General features: G+C 33.4%; 1 protein-coding gene across 1 annotated transcript; it reads right to left on the bottom strand.

Annotated features, from left to right (window-relative positions):
• Positions 1 to 3,013: 3,013 nt before the first annotated feature.
• NAD-ME1 (NAD-dependent malic enzyme 1) lies at positions 3,014 to 11,845 on the bottom strand. Its single transcript, XM_048126016.2, has 19 exons — positions 11,562 to 11,845; positions 10,920 to 11,016; positions 10,338 to 10,456; positions 9,847 to 10,014; positions 9,294 to 9,422; positions 8,427 to 8,487; positions 7,889 to 7,992; positions 7,727 to 7,810; positions 6,605 to 6,711; positions 6,410 to 6,521; positions 6,114 to 6,227; positions 5,595 to 5,660; positions 5,349 to 5,421; positions 5,178 to 5,264; positions 4,529 to 4,583; positions 4,365 to 4,436; positions 4,040 to 4,102; positions 3,843 to 3,957; positions 3,014 to 3,366 (listed from the first exon to the last, which is right to left on the bottom strand). Exons 1-19 carry the CDS (start codon positions 11,745 to 11,747, stop codon positions 3,292 to 3,294), a joined length of 1,887 nt encoding a protein of 628 aa, XP_047981973.1. The 5' UTR covers positions 11,748 to 11,845; the 3' UTR covers positions 3,014 to 3,291.
• Between the last annotated feature and the right edge of the window lie 5,017 nt (positions 11,846 to 16,862).

The following is a 16,862-nucleotide window of genomic DNA, read 5'->3' as shown; positions in this document are numbered from 1 at the left end:
AAAGAAGGATCTAGAAAGTGACAGTAATGCTAATTGTCCATGAAGGACCACAAGAGATTCCCAATTATGTTAGGATCTCTTGACAGAGGCTATGCAACGTCGCCACGTTGCATATTTGTTTTCTCTTCTTTAATCTTAACTCTATCAACCCCCCCCCCCCCAATTCGAGCGTAGATAGCGAACAAATTTCTATTAGAAATGGACCACTCACCCCTTAAAAGGCCTCATAAGGGAGAGGATTATCCACACTTATATAGAGAAGCTAGGATCATCACCAAGCCGATGTGGGACAAGATATTAGAATTTTAACACGCCCCCTCACGTGTGGGCCGGAATGACACATCGGACTTCCATCACGTGGGTAGGCAAAAGAAGAGATAAAGAGATAAACTCCATCATCGACTTGGGCCATGCTCTGATACCATGAAAGCTTCAGGGATAGACTCCATAAATGGAAGCAGAGAAAGAGACAAATATTATCAGAAGAGATATTTCATTACCCATTTGTTCAACAATACATTAGAAATCTATACAAGATGAAAGAAGGATCTCGAAAGTGACAACAATGCTAATCGTCCATGAATGACCACAAGAGATTCTCAATTCTGTTAGGATCTCTTTACAGAGGCTATGCAACGTCGCCACGTTGCATATTTGTTTTCTCTTGTTTAATCTTAACTTTATCACATAAAAATAGTAATTCGATTGGAATGAACTCTATGTACAATTCACGTAGTACTCAAATTGTAGGTAATACTAGTATCACACCTGACCTGTGCTAATATATTTTTAATATATTAATTTTTAATTTTAAATTAATTAAATAAAATTAGAGTCAATATTAACAGTGAACCATGTGAGTAACAATTTTAGTTATATGAGAATAAAAAATCTATATAAATCAACGTTGAAGTATAATAAATTTGAAACAAGTCACATAATATAATGTTGAAACATTAAATCATGGAGTAGGAAGATAAAAATCTATAACAATAAAGAATTAAACACAATGGATAATTACTCATCATTTTTAAACTTCTTTATACACTACATTAACTTTAAAATTAAAATCAATCTCATCATTATAAACAAAAACCTTCAATTCTTCATAATTCGTCACTCTGCAACAGAATTCATGGGTAAAATAACTCGTTTATCATCTTTAAAGCCGCTCGTCTCACCTAAAATTACAATAAAAGAAGGAACAAAATCAATAATCAATATGTATTAAAATGATAATCTGTAGAGCAAAGCATAAGACGAGACCCAAGAAAATACATAATCGAACAATTCACACCACTTACATTGGATGATACATATTTTTATTTGGAATTCTAATCAAACGTTTAAAGTCTCTCCAATGAACCGGTCCTTACAACTCGCTCTGCCACGTAACAAACTGTCTGCATAGTATAAAATAAAAAGAAGAAATTAGAAACTCCATAAACCAAGGTTTTTCTTCTTCCTAGGTTTTTTCTCATCGCAGAGAAATTGAGGTGTAAGAACCAATTTGAATCTCTTCTTCTACTTGACTCACTTGCAGGTCACTAAAGATCGTCTCAGTTTCTAGAGCTAGACTTGACAGCTCAAGATTCTTCGCTATAGTCTAACTAAGTCAAGCCTGTTTGCTTCATACAACCCAAATGGCCAACATCCCAGCTGTAGTTATAAACTCATTCAGTAAAGACCAACAATCAGACAATGCTAAGGTTCCCCATTCTTTCCCCCTATGGTGGTCGAAATTACGGTGCCATTGCCATCCATCACTGGAGCAGACATCTCATGTAGAGTAGAAATGATAAATGCTAATATTAGAAGAGCTGGTACTAAAGATCAGCTATATATGAAAGAACTTCCTATAGATATGCCATATTGCTAGAATGCGCAATCTAGCATATCAACAACATAATTCAGGAAATAATGTGAAACCGTTAATTTACAATCCACTCACTAAATCAGCCAGCAGGAACTTCCAATAAGCAAGAAATAAGGCATCCACATATTCCAAAAAATTGAAGTAGATAAACATAAAATACTAACTTTCACTAAATAAAATACTCTTAGCTCGTCTAAAATTGATAACCTAGACAAATTATAAAATTGAAGATTTCCACATACACAAGAAGAACAGAGACAAGAGCTACTGCACAACGATTGCAGGCAACAATAACCACAAGCACCAAAACTATAAAAATCAGCTAAATTCAACACCGGAATTCACCGATTCACAAAAAATAAAATAAATAAGTGAAATGCAGATCTATCGTTTCCGGAACTATGACTTAAGAAAATAGAAGAACTAACATAGTGCGATATTTAGAAATCAATCTCACAATGACCACAAACGAAAATAACTGAATAAAAATAGGCTGAATTTGTATTATGCACGTAACCTTAAAAATTATTACAATTGAATAATAAATGATTTACCCAAATATCCCTAAAATTCCCTTTATTTCCCTAAATACTCCCCTTTTATATATTGTATGGATGTAGCATTATTTTATCCATCGCATGGTCAGGATTTTGCATTTTTAGTTTTAAACTAGTCTATTCGTCCACAAGGAGTAATTTCATTTGCAAACAACACAATTTTAAAACACAAATACTAGTAAAGTAAGAGAAGAAAGTGGATTTATATTGAAATTTATAAAGCAAGAGAAAAAGAAAAAAAATTTATAAATAAAAATTGAACTAATTTTAGTAGAGGAGCAAAAATGAAAAAAAAGAGACTATAAGTCTATAACAAATTACTATATATTTTAATGATAAGAAGGGTGTAAACTTTTCTTTTTCTTATAAACTGCATGCAGATGTTCGCATGCAAATTTCTGTGTTTGCAACACTATATATTATGATAAACCTTATACTACTTGATTCAACCTTACATTGTGCAACGGCTATGACGTGATGGCCTATCAACTCCGTCCATACTCAATAGATAAAGATTTCGAATCATTATTTGATTAGCATTCATTATAATACAAACATACTCTATTTATGATGCAATTGATAATCAAAGATGAATGACTATAACTATGGCACCATTACAATGTTATATTCTGGAAACCCAGAAGCATTATCACCATCCTACATCATGACATCTCTATTTATTGTAAATTTTTAATTTACAACTTTAAATAAGTTTTCTAGAAATATTGGTAAAGACAAAAGGACAGTTGAACAGATACTGCTGAGTCCACTGCGAGAGTGGTTATGCAGTGACATCTGAGCTATCATATATTGTTTCGCAAACCATTTACCAGTGTAACATAAGCATAAGCAGCAATCTCAATCCTTCTTATATACCAGCTTCGTGTAATCAGGATTCCACATATTGTTCTGTATGTAAGTTCTAATTTCATCCTGCGCCACAAATCAAGCATTACGAGAACATCAATATCATCACTAAACGCTGATGAATTCGGCAGATTTGTAAAGAGATACTGAACTAGATTAATCGACAAATAAATGATCTGTAAGCAATGATCTTTTCTTTTCATTGTTTCCTCTACTTCCTGCAAATCTCATGTGTCTAGGATATAGTAATATTTCGAGCCATTCATAAAATAAAAGTATAAAGTGAAGAAATAAATCGAATTAGACCCCTGAAGGTGGAATGTAGGAGTAATAAGTAATCTATGACATAGATGCCAAAAAGATATTGGATTAATGATTCTTGATGTTTCAAATGTGATCTCTGTACTATCACTGTAAGTATCAAGTCCTCTGAATCCTTGGATATTTACTAAAACCAGAAGAAGCCATAGCAAAAAAAGCACCAAAAGCGGAAGGAAAAATCAAAGGCATACATAATTTGAATATTCAGATGCATTATTAACCTGATTGAGTTTCTGCAGTTCCCGTGCATCCATCTCACGATATCCTTCTACCAGGTCTTCTTCTATGGCTTCGGTAATTACTGCTGCAGCTACTTCCTTTGTAATATCACGTATACTGCTTGCATATTCCTATATTTAGTTACGAGAGAAGAAGTACAGTACTTTATTTCAAGGAAGAGACAAAAATTCTTGGGTACCTGGAAATCGACGGATAGATAATCCCGTTATGCACCTCTTCCTCGGTCATATATTCAGCTAGGCTGCAGTTGTAAAAATAACCTAGTGAAGACTTGATAAAGAAAACATGAGGGTGAACCCTATTATCATCGTTCTCTATCACACTTAAAAGCAGTAAAACAAGAACAAATTTAATTTTTTAATCATTCTTTTAGTTTGGATAGATCATGTAGCTTATAAATAAGTTAGAAGTTGGATAATGATCGAGGAGTGTCAAGCCTAAAAAGATTTGAAAATCCAATAACGATAATAGTAAAATTTTCAAGTTAGAAGTCCCTGAAGTACCATTCAGCTGCAGCCTGTAGCATCCCATCTGAAATGATCTTAGATCCGGATAGAAGTGTTCCAAGTCCAATTCTGCAATGATGGTCAACACACACCATTAATATGAAGGAAGAACAGCAAGTCTAACATTTATCCATAATTGATCACAACTCTCAAAAACTAACCCGGGAAAAAGGAACATATTATTTGCCTGATTGCAGTGGCCAATATTACCATTCCCTGTGCACATTTAGCAGTCAGTAAAAGCAGTTATAACAATCATGAAAATATCCATCTGCAGTAAGTCATTTTCCTATGAACTGAATCAACTGATAGCCCAGTAACTTTTGAATGAGATCATCATATTCTACAGTATTTGACAAGGAAACAATTTTCTAGTCAATCCTGAAGGTCAGACTGGTACTATACTTGTTGTTACAGCACTTAATACTATTAGGAGAGTGCTTGCAAGAAAAAAATTGAAGGCATGATTTAATTTTACAAGTGCAAACTTTTTTACGGAAGAGATTTGAGTATAGTATTCTGCAAAACATTAATATCACAACTCAAGGTCTTAAAAACAAATTTTGCATGTTGAACAACAAGCTTCTAAAGTCCATAAGACAGTTCAATCTCCTTTTAGACTGGAACTCCGACAAATTTTTAATGTTTAGGAAGTATGCCAAATAGGCCAGATAATTAACATTAATCTATGGATATACTTTAACATGCTGACCTCCTCTAAAGTCCACTTCAGCAGAAATTCTAAACATGAACAAAACTAAAGGGAAAAAAAAAGAAGGCAAGCTATAGTAAGGAAGTCTGAAAACATACCAAGGTCAACGTTACTGAATGGGCTTCCACTTCCAAATATGATGTGGTCACCAACTATGGAAAATGCTTCCTCTGGGGTGCACTCAGCTAAAAATAGGTTGAAATAATTTGCTCAAGAATCCAGAGGAAAAATGTCTACATACAACAAATTTTAAACAGCATATGCAGTACCATTTTTAGTAGGGTTAGACATAGCGAATATTGCTGGTCTGGTAGAAGTTGACTCTTTGAGAGCTTCTAACACCTGACAATCAAAAGATTCAAATCAGAGTAAACTAACTACAAGGACTTGCAAACTTTGCTGATGGCAACCAAGGAAGAAAGAAAATAGTTAAAGAAAAATATAGGCATAATATGATACATTCAAAGATAATAGGTTGTAAGAAGAGTAAATAGAAAATGAATGTGAATTTGTACCTCTTTTGAGAACAAACCTCCAACAGCTGACAGCCCAAGAAGTACATCTGGCTTTACTTGCCTTACCTGATTAAACATCAGTGAGACATTTGCTATACAAAATTATATCAACAATCTAGAAATGTGCATGTGTTCATCTATAGTTGTTGCCTGCGCTCCCTATACAACTTTACAAAAAACAAGTATGAACCAAAATGTTGAAAAACAAACATCAGGGAGTTATTTGTTTTTCGTTGTAAGCCTTAGTTTTTTTTTAACTTAACCCTTGATAGATACATGTTTTAGAAGAGTATCTGTACGATACTAGGCCGTGTTCTGCAAGCAGTGTTGTATAAAGGCCATATGGATGTTATGTATAACAGGTAACTTGACTAATTCACAGATAGCCATGGGCCTAATTGTAATGGTATCCTATCGAGCTGAACATTTTTCTACCTCAGTAAATAGAAATATATTATCAGATACTTAACAATTAACACACTGAATCTTTAAAAGAAGCTAAAGGTTAAATAGACTGACCACTTCTGCAAGGCTAGCCCCTTCTCTCAGCCCTTGACGCTCAATCTCTTTGACCCTTCGAGCAAATGAACGGGCATCTGGATCAATATTATCACGAGCTTCCGTTATAAGCCCCTGAATTATGTAAGATTACATAGTTTGAGTAGTTGCAGCTGGTGAAATATTATGTTTAGATGAAAATATGGAAACAAACACCGGTATACTACACGTTCAGACTTATAAAACAATCAGGAACTGTTATTAGAAACACAAGTTACGAGGACACACACCGATAACTATGGGAGTAGATAACTCACATTAGCATCGACAACCCAAAATTGACTCCTAGCACTTTCAAAAGCAATCTCGGTGTCTCCTAGCATTCTTGACATTGTTTTCCTTGCAGCGTTGAGGACACCTATTCCAGCACTGCAGCCAGTTTGCAGTCAGTTTCAGTAATTGTTAGGTGGAACAAAAGAAGGAAGCAATTATAAAAGACCAATGGTAGGGACCTTCCAGCACCAGCAACTACAATTTTCATTTTAGGAAAGTCAATCATAGGTCTTCCTTGTGCTCTGACTGCTCCCAGAAGACCAGCAAGAGCGACCCCTGCTGTTCCCTGGTTGGTTTAGTAGGCATTAGATGGCAAACACACAATTCTTCTTATGAATCATATAGAAAACATATAATGACTCAGTTCATTTTGTTTAGGATCTTCAAGATGCCACTATAAAATAAGATATGAACAACACATATTCTTCTTCTGCTTCTTGGCAGTTCTCTTATTTATTCACCACGAAAGCTGAGGTGATTATTGCAACTTTTTATACTTAACTTTCTAGAACTAGTAGTTTCAGGATTTAATTCTTTTGTATCAGGCATGACTTGCTTATAATAGAGCAGTAAAGTCAATCAACCATCCAATGTACTTAAAACTTCAAAAAATAATTCCTTTTTCCTTCCTGTTTTTTTGAGTGTGGGACTTCAAAACCATGGTTCTTATAACACCTGATAGGCTGTATATTTGTGCCACTGTTCAGGTGTAGCATTAGCTTGGATTCAGGATGTAAATGAGCTATTGACATATTACTGTATTCACTTAAAGAAAGCTGATACTAGAGTATTAAGCAATGGAATGCCAAAACCCTCCACTATCTAGTCAAGTTTCACCTTAGTGACCTCAGTAACCTTCCCAACCCCTTGATGAGGTTCAAATGTGAAGGAAGCTGAACTGAAGTAATATGAATTTTCTTCCACGATTGTTAAAAAAGTGAGTTGCAAATTACAACCCCATTCATTACCTACAAAAGTTTCCCCTAATATTCTGAAAGTTTATCTTTATGTCTCATACTAATCCATTTAAAGGTGCAATAACTGAACAATGCCCTTGGTGGCTCAGAATCTACAGATCATCATGGATAAGTAGTAGCAGCATATAACTATGGTATCTACTGCGTCCCCAATTACACAGATCTTGGGAGCTTGGTGTCAAACTATTGACTCTTTAAGGACTTTATAGTGATTAAGAATTCCAGCTATCATCTGATACTATGTCAGACATAATCAGTAGCATTAAGAGTAGTTCAATCAAACCTCAAGAAATCTAAGCAACCCTCACCACACAAATTACATACCTGAACGTCATCATTGAACATTCTGTACTCTTTCCTATAACGCTGCAGTAGGTTAAAGGCCCACTTACTTTGAAAATCTTCAAACTGCAGATATCGGCACATTAATAATTCAGAAGTGAAAGTTTCTAAAAGTTTAGCACTAAACTACACTAAAAGCTGCACCTGGACAATCACATGAGGCCAACGGGTAAAAACAGCTTCCATGAATTCGTCAATAACTTCAAGATACTCCTCTCCATCAAGGCGATGCTCTTGCAATCCCAAATCTGCAAGGAAAAAGAACTAAGGTCACTGAACTTAAACTCTAAAAGTAGGATTTACTTACCACTAAAAATATAAAAAGTTTATTTGATGCGATCTTGATAGGTATTTAGAGATTTATGTAAGCCATGACTGAATGACACAAATCCAATAGTAACATGTTGAGCAAGATACTCAAGTAGATTAGCGAAACTTTCATCAGTAAAATCTTTATTTTAAAAAGAGATCTCGTGATTATAAGTAGAAATAAATGCATAAATAACACAATTCGAAGACCATGAGACATGCATTACACATTAGCAACATTGACCAAGAATGGTGGCAGAATTAATGTCTAGGCCTTGAGAGGTAATATTAAAAACAAAGATTCAGAATGCTGGACAAAACTAGTTTCGTAATGTTGTAAAGAAATGATGCGCAAAGGCATTGAGCCACTTACACAAGGGGTCTTTCAGAAGCTCCTCATTGTTGGTTCCAACATCAATCATGACAGGAAGTACCTATGAAAATACAAAAAACCCAAAAATGGGTTATCAGGACATGACTTGAAAGAAAGAGGGTAACAAGATAAACTGACAGTAGTGTTCCTTCACTAATGAGTATGTCTCCATTTGTGTTAAATCTTTTTGTCAGCTGGAAATCATGATCAATGATAAGGCAGGGAAATACCAGTACAAAGAGATCAAAAGCACACTAAGAATAAGACAAGGAACATGAAAATAAACTACATATGGGATCTGTTACTTGAAGTTTCCTAGTTCCATCATAAAACGTACTCCCTCCGTTCCTTGTTAATTGAGGCATTTCTTTTCGGCATAGAGTTTAAGAATAGTGTGTTAAATGGATGGTGAATAAAGTAAGAGAGAATATAGTAAGAGAGATGAAGAGAGAATAAAGTAAAAGAGAGAGTTACGTTTTGCCAAAAATAGAAATGACTCAATTATCTTGGAACTGCCCAAAATAGAAAAATGACTCAATTAACATGGAACTGAGGGAGAAGATCCACAATCGACTACAGTGTTATAACTCGCTTCTTCTATGTTTTCATCCTTTTGCAGAGAAACTGTTAACAAGCTTCTTCTATGATTCAGGTGCAGGTTATCATGTGTGCAATGGTTTCACTACCCGAGAATTCATACACATATAATTACAAAAAATAACATCCCTGAGTCTTGTATGTATGTCCTTATAGGCTTTTTCTGTTGTTTCGCTCATAAAAACTTGGTAAGATTGGCAGCCGGCCAAGATTTAATTTGATGTGATACAGTACATAATAATGCATTAAATGGAGAGAGAAAGATAGTACTCTCTGTGGGTTTATCCCTGCAGCAGCAACATAAAGATCCAACTTTCCGATTGCAATTCCAATTCCCTGAACTCCTAAATCTCCAAGACCCAGTATCCTGCTTCCATCTGTTACAACAATCATATCCACCTAAAAGAAAAAGATATTTTTAAAAGCGGTAACTTGAAAAAGGACACAAGATCATATCAAATGTTTGCAATCATTAAGCATGAGGCAGCGTGATAAATGGTCCTTCTTAAACCCCCAGTGGTGACCATAAGACAAAGAAGCAATGATATGTTATCACATGTAAGAATGTGTATATACATATATATATGTGAATATATGATGCAAACATAGACTACATTTAACCAAATTCGGTTGGTGGACAAACAACAATAAAGAATTGGAAAGCTTTAAAATGGACTACTTCAACAAGGTTCATATCCAACATGCATCTTAGTACTAAGGGTGCTGACATGAAAAAGAAAGGCCAGTTGCCGTAAAGCGGAAGCAAAACTGATCAAAAATCTAGTAAGGGACATCATCAGCAAACAAAATAAATACGCCAAACCTGTTCTGCTGGCCAGTTGTAAACCATTGACATCATCTCACCACGATCTTGTGCACTAAAATACATGCCCCTAGGCCGCCTAAATAGGCCGCTGTACTTCTGACAAACAAGACCAACTGTAGGAGTATAGACTATCGGTGCATATTCCGCGATGTTGTCGATAAGAACCTGTTAACATGATATCTAAATAAGATGCTTTGTCATAAGGTAGAAATAATATATTTTCCGAGATCTTCATTTTATGTCCTATCATGAACAATATAATTTCACTTATACTTAATGTAGACATATCTACCAGGTTACCTGGGCACTGATCTTCATGTTTTAAAGAGAATTTCTAGTGTATGTGAGACCACATGAAGTTCAAATTTATTTAATGAATATATGGATTAACATTTTGACTCTTGCACAAGTTCAAAGCAAAGAAATTCCAGTAGATAAATGTGGCATTGCCATAAATAGATGTCATCACATTGGACCTTGATACTGACCTTATAATACATTGTCTCATTTCTATCATGCAACCGGTTGAGAATTCGCCACTTAGCCAAACTGTATGGATCGGATGGTCCATCTCTAGCACTCTTCTCAAGCCTCTTTAGATCGGCCACTGATTTAAGTAAAAACAAATAAATAGGAGATTTATTACAAGCACTTGAGCTCAAAGTTATAACTTGTAAGCTCATCAGCGCACAACATTTACAGATAGAGATATTAAACAATAATGCTCCATAAATTTTATCTAAACCGAACTGATGGCTTAATCCATCGTCCAAAGCTCAGCATTATCTGTTTTTAGCAGGTGAGCAAGCTACTATTAGCTTCTAAAGTAGAACAAGGCTAGAAGTAACTGGCAACTCTTTTTTCTTAAAATCCAGTCATTATGAAAACCAATATCACTCATACATGACCAAAGCAGGCCTGTGACCAAATCCCTAAACAACACTAACTGCTAACACCTGGTGTGTGCCTCAGACAGAGTTCCCTTCACTCACAAGACAATTATATAATGCATTTGTCTGGTTAAAAAGTGCATGGAAAGATATCATGAAAAGTGGTTGAAGAAAACTTACTAAAGCGCTCAATTTGTTGTTCAGGACTCATGACATTTGGAGGCAGTAACCCGCGGAGGTCAAGACGATCACGTTCTGTCATCGAAAATGCAGTTCCCTATATTTATGGAGCATAAAATTTTGCAACTTAACTTCCACAATGATTGTTTACCTCAAAGGATAAATAACCAAAAAGCATCTTGGACACTTCAGAAGTGCCAAATATAAAATGTAGAAGGATAAACCATTAATTCTTCTGCTTTTAGAAAGTCATCAAGTGCCAGTCTGAGGTGCTTGTCTAAATTGTTTGGTTAAAAGCCTAACATTTATCATCTGCATTCATTTTATGAATATCCATCCAACAAAGTTTTGGATTATTTTCTGCCCTACTTCACAACCATTTTTTATAAAAGTTATATGCTTTACTTCCCAATTCAGATGCAACAGAGCCACCAATACACAGGAAACAACGAAATTAAACAATTCATTTAGGAAAAAAAAACTAAAATCTGAGTTACGAAACAGCATCATCATCCTCGACACAGAATTGATATCCCTTAAAACCAACAGAATACCAGAGATCCTCTCGAGATCTCGAGGACGCAACACACTCCATATCCCCAACATAAGCAACCAAAACATTCATCATCTTTCAGCGCTTACCTTGTTGAACCACGGATCGTGTAGAATATCCAAGCTGCGCTTGTGAATTATGGTCGGGCGGTGTCCCTCCGTCGTCGTAAAAGATCTCGCGGCGCCCGAATTGACGGCGTTGAGAGCTCCCTGGCGCGATTGCAAGCGCTTCAAAAGCGCCGACGAAAGCGCCATTTGGCGAGAGAAATTCCCCATAACTTACAGAGAGAAGGAAATCCAGTTGAGTGTGAGCTACAGACTGCAGTAGTGAAGGAATTTATTTTTCCTCCGAATAGATTATACAGCTTGAATACGACGGAAACTTTGAACAGTGAAAATAAGTGATAAAATCAATTTTGCTAATGCCAGGTCATGCTTTATCACGGAAATAGTTGTACGTTGTGATTTGGTGATTGTACCTCATTCTGGAAGTAGCTCGTCGGTAAGAGAGTTATTATAAATAGAAAGTCGTCGGTTTGTTTTGAGAGGGCCCATAGTCAGCGGATTTACCATTTAGAGATTATTAAAACCGTGTACACGTAGGATTAGGGTTAGGGTCCAAATTTGATCTAAGATTTTGTTTAACTATCTCATTTCATACAACTTATGGAGTAATATATAATCTATTCTCAGTCAATAATAGAAAAATGTTTACAGATTTACTTACCCTCTTTGATTCAATTATTACCACAGTTTTATTATTGATAAATACGAAAAACACTCAATTCAAAAAACACAGACGATAATTACATAACTTTTTTTTGTAAATAAAGAATATTGTTAGATAAATTATAAAGATGAATATATGTTTTAAAAATTAAAATTGAACGCTCTTTTGTTAACGCCTAATTGTTGCCTTTTTTTTTTAATAGACGGACATAACTTTCCTAGATATACAACTTTCATTTTAAGAGTTGACATGTTCAACCACAAAAGTATAAATTTAGCTTGACAAATTGGCCTAGTGGAATTGAATAACACTCGCAGTATAACAAATCTAATATTCCTTTGAAATATTGCAATAAAACTAGTTGAATACAAGTAAAATTAACATTAATGATTTTTAAAGCTCTATATAGACTTTCTAAGTATGGACGCATTCAATGATTGGAAGATGAATCAAAGATTGAGTGGTCAATATTGTAACTTAAGAACAAACAACACCCCAATATATTATTTTGGTCTAGTAAGTAGTATCATTGTATGTGCATCATGATAAAACGAAGCAGTATCATTGTCTAGCACATCATTTTTCTCTAAAGACGGATTTAGTCGTCGGTGAGAAATTACACCCACATCCTAAGCTCGTGATATTATATACCAAGTTGACAATTTGTTAAAAAAGATACTAATATTATTATATTAGGCACTGATAAGCCTTATATATACAAATTTGATTAATATATAACAACGACCTAAATACAATATAGCCTATCTCTCGAACTATTATAACGCATTGATCCAGGAAATTTGCTGCGTCAAACAACCACATTCAATTGATCGTTGTAAAATTCAAATGCAAATCTTTCACATATTAATGTCTTGATTATTCATAAATGTGACTTGGGGAACTTAGTACCTAGACCAAGTCACAACATGAAAGGATGGAAAGAAGACGACGTGGTTTAGTTATAAAAAGAAAAGATTTAGTCTTGATTAAAAAATTGTGGGGTTGGGGAGAAATCTAGGTCTTTTACTTCTTCCCTTTTCTTGCAATGTTCTATACTTCCCATGTGATCTTAATATTCTTGCAAGAAAATTTGGGCATATCCTAGCTAGAAATTGCTATACTTCTACACGTATATGATAATGGTCAAGAAATATTTTCTTCTTTTAAAATATGGTATGCTTTATTATTTATTATATGGTTGAGCTTTTAATTTTGTCATAAATGCATTTCATATATGTTTTTGTACAAGTGAACATTCTTTACATATATGATGAAAAAGTGGGTAGTTTTTCTAATTAAGAGTTTGGTAACTGTTCGTTTAGTTTTTGCTTTCTTCTTAGGCTTTTGGAATTTAGTAGTTCTTTTTAGGGAGTTGCCTATAAATTAAATGGAATGCTCATATAGTCATCTCTATTTTTTGAGGTAAGATAAGTTGAATAACTAGGATTCTAAGCACATGCTACCTAGTGTATATAAGATTTACATGTTTAATTTCATCCAAAAATTCAACACCACTAATCTACAACTACTGCTATATAAAAAAAATTAAAATATTTTCATCATTGTTTTTCACATTTCTTAAACTCGCATAAGTTAAAATGAGATTTATTTTAATGGATTGAAGGAGAATTTCATTTAGAGAAAATTATTCTCAACCAATATAAATTTGTAGTTGACTATCTGTATCGAATATATTCATGGGTGAAATATGCATCTGGTTTTATCTATATTAGATAAGGAAAAAATGAAAAACACAGCGTGAGTAAACGCGTTGCATTATATGTAGAATAAAAAGTCGGTAATCATATTCATACATGTTTGATGGAATATATAGATATAGTAGAATGAGATTAATTAACTCAGGAAAAATAACTGTGATATAAGAATAATATTTTAATATGATTGCTATGTTTATAGAATGAACATGCCCATGGATTATGATTTAAATTTGAATTTTATAATTTAATTTTTTTTTATTTTACGAGTATTTAAACAAAATATAGTAACTGATATGTATTTGAAATACTATAATAAAATTATGTTACATATCTAAACTAATAAATAGCACATATATGTTAATTAATTAGATTTATCAAAACTAATTTAACAAATAAAATAGATATCGAAATGTTTAGCTTGAAAAATAAAGAAACATTTTGATATATTTTTTAAGGGATATTGACATCTAATATCATGAAACTTTCAAAAAGTTAGGTATTTTCCACGAACTTTATCCCGGTTTTATTTTTTTCCACGAATGAAAAAATTCATGTTATTTTAATAGATTGAAGAACAATTTTGGAGGTGTGCTTCAAGAAAACTATCTTCAAATATTGAAAAACTTGAAGCTCTCAAAAATGTGGTCGAGAAATTACGAAAAAAAATCCGTATCATAATATTATTTGTGGGGAATTTTCATTCGTGGGAAAAAACAAACCCGGGGTAAAGTTCGTGATATTATTTGCCAATTTTAATGTACGTGAGAAAAACCCAACTTTTTGAAAGTTTCATGATATTAGATGTCAATATCCCATTTTTTAAATACTCTGATAATGTTATACTCCCACCGTCCCGGATAATTCGTCCCACTTTGACCGGGCACGGGTTTTAAGAAATCTAATGGAAAGTGAGTTGAAAAAGTTGGTGGGATGTGAGTCCTACTTTTAAAGTATTAGTTTTATAATAAAATGTGAGTAGGAATGAGTTAATGGAATACGGGGTCCACTACCAAAAATGGTAAAAGTAAAGTGGGACAAATTATGTGGGACGGACCAAAATGGAATACTGAGACGAATTATTTGGGACGGAGGAGAGTAATTTTTTTATCATATCGTGATATATCGTGATTAAGTGAACATGTAATTTGTAAATAAATTTTCTAGGTTTTTGATGGAATAAATTTATTCTCATTCCACTGCGAATAGGATTCTATTAGAATATGATAATTCATAATGAAAGAATATTACCGAGCACGAAATGAGAATGAACACAGGAACAACCATTTTATTCCATTTTTATATTCATAAATAAGGAATTGCATCTAACTTATACCCCACTATAAGACAATTTCAACAACACAATAATTGAAGTGTTGCAACCATTTTGTTGGTCTGAATATTTAATACTCTTCGTTCCACGATAATAATCACATTTTGCCATTTTTATCTGTCTCATAATATGAGTCACATTTCACTTTTACCATAAATGGTAAGTAGGTCTCACTTTCCACTAACTCACTTCACTCACATTTTTATTATAAAGTCGATATAAAAAAATGGGTTTTATATTCTACTAATTTTTCCAACATGTGGAATACTATTCTTTACATTTTTAAAACACGTGTACACACTAAATATGACTCCTATATATCGTGAAACAGAGAAAATAGTATTAGTATGCTTTATATCTAGAAAAAATGTTTATATACAAAATACAACACTCTACATCCTTCAAAATACTACGGAGAACAATATAAGAAGATTGCATTTAATGAGTTGAATTAGTGGTAAAATGGTTGAAGTTCGAGGATTTTGGATTCGAATTAATTGTAATGCAATCTTAAATTTTTTTATTAATTTACTCATAAGAAGTACTCCTATAAGCACAAAATCCACCACTTCATTTTTCCATTTGGCAATTTTATGAGAGAGTCCAAAATATAGTCAATCTTCTTAATTTGAATTCTCTCAATCCATTTAATACACGGACTTGAAATTAGAATTTTATGAAATTGAACTGGGAGAAATTGAATTCTAATTTAAATTCAAATCCAAATCTAAATTTTGTGTTTGGTATATATAAAGTATACTATAAAATTGAAGAATTTATGTGTGCGCGCACACACACGCAATGGGTGTTTGTATGTTTAGTGTGTGTGGCATGTGCGGCGCGTCCAGTGTATAATGATGCAGGGTTATGGATATATGCAGTGAAAGTATCTAATTTGTTATAATTTGAATTTCAACTGTCTACTCAAGATTTAAAATTAAATTTGTGAAATCGAGTGATTTGAAATGAAGAATCCAGTTCTAATTCCACCACACGTACACATCTTCAATTTTGTTGAGACTTCTTTTAGTAGAAATCATTATTTAATGATTGTCAACATAATATGAGAAGTTAAATAAACGCAAAACAATGTCATATATTTAAATATACTGTTCAATCGCTTTGTCCCACAAAAATATGCAATTTTTAAGATTAGGCATGATTTTTAATGCATAATTGATAAAATACGATGATTCTTATTAAAGAGAAAATGTTTTATAAAGTTAAAAAATGCATATCCTTATGGGACGGACTAAAAAGGAAATAATTGAGTAGAATTTTCTAATATGTGTGAAAAATGAATATGGGCTATCTTAATTGAAGGGACAAAGTAAAACCATCTATACATATATAAAAAGCGAGTTTTGGCCTTTAATGTAAATATTTAAGAGTTATAGGCATGAATTGAATATTTATAAAGTTATGAAAGATTTTGAATAAATCTAAATATTTGGTTAATTTGGATAATTAAATACTATTAATGCATTTATTACCCAAAATTTGTAACGATCACTCAATCTTCAAATTAGCCAATGACTACAATTTCACCCATGTACAATTGAAATCAATGGCTAAATTTTAAACCGGCTAATCTCACTAAATTTAATCAAGGA

Source organism: Salvia hispanica, chromosome 1, assembly GCF_029641045.1.
Source record: "Salvia hispanica isolate PSC_SH4W2 chromosome 1, Shi_PSC_v1, whole genome shotgun sequence".
NCBI lineage: Eukaryota > Viridiplantae > Streptophyta > Magnoliopsida > Lamiales > Lamiaceae > Salvia > Salvia hispanica.
Note: the sequence above shows the minus strand (reverse complement) of the source record. Positions and strands in the feature narration are given on the sequence as shown.

Excerpts from the sequence above, each read along its gene's own strand:
- NAD-ME1 (XM_048126016.2), bottom strand. The coding sequence starts at position 11,747 with ATGGGGAATTTCTCTCGCCAAATGGCGCTTTCGTCGGCGCTTTTGAAG. Across the intron at positions 11,017-11,561 it reads ACGATCCGTGGTTCAACAAG|GGAACTGCATTTTCGATGAC; the intron begins GTAAGCGCTGAA and ends CCATAAATATAG. Across the intron at positions 4,584-5,177 it reads ATTCAGTAACGTTGACCTTG|GGAATGGTAATATTGGCCAC; the intron begins GTATGTTTTCAG and ends AAATGTGCACAG.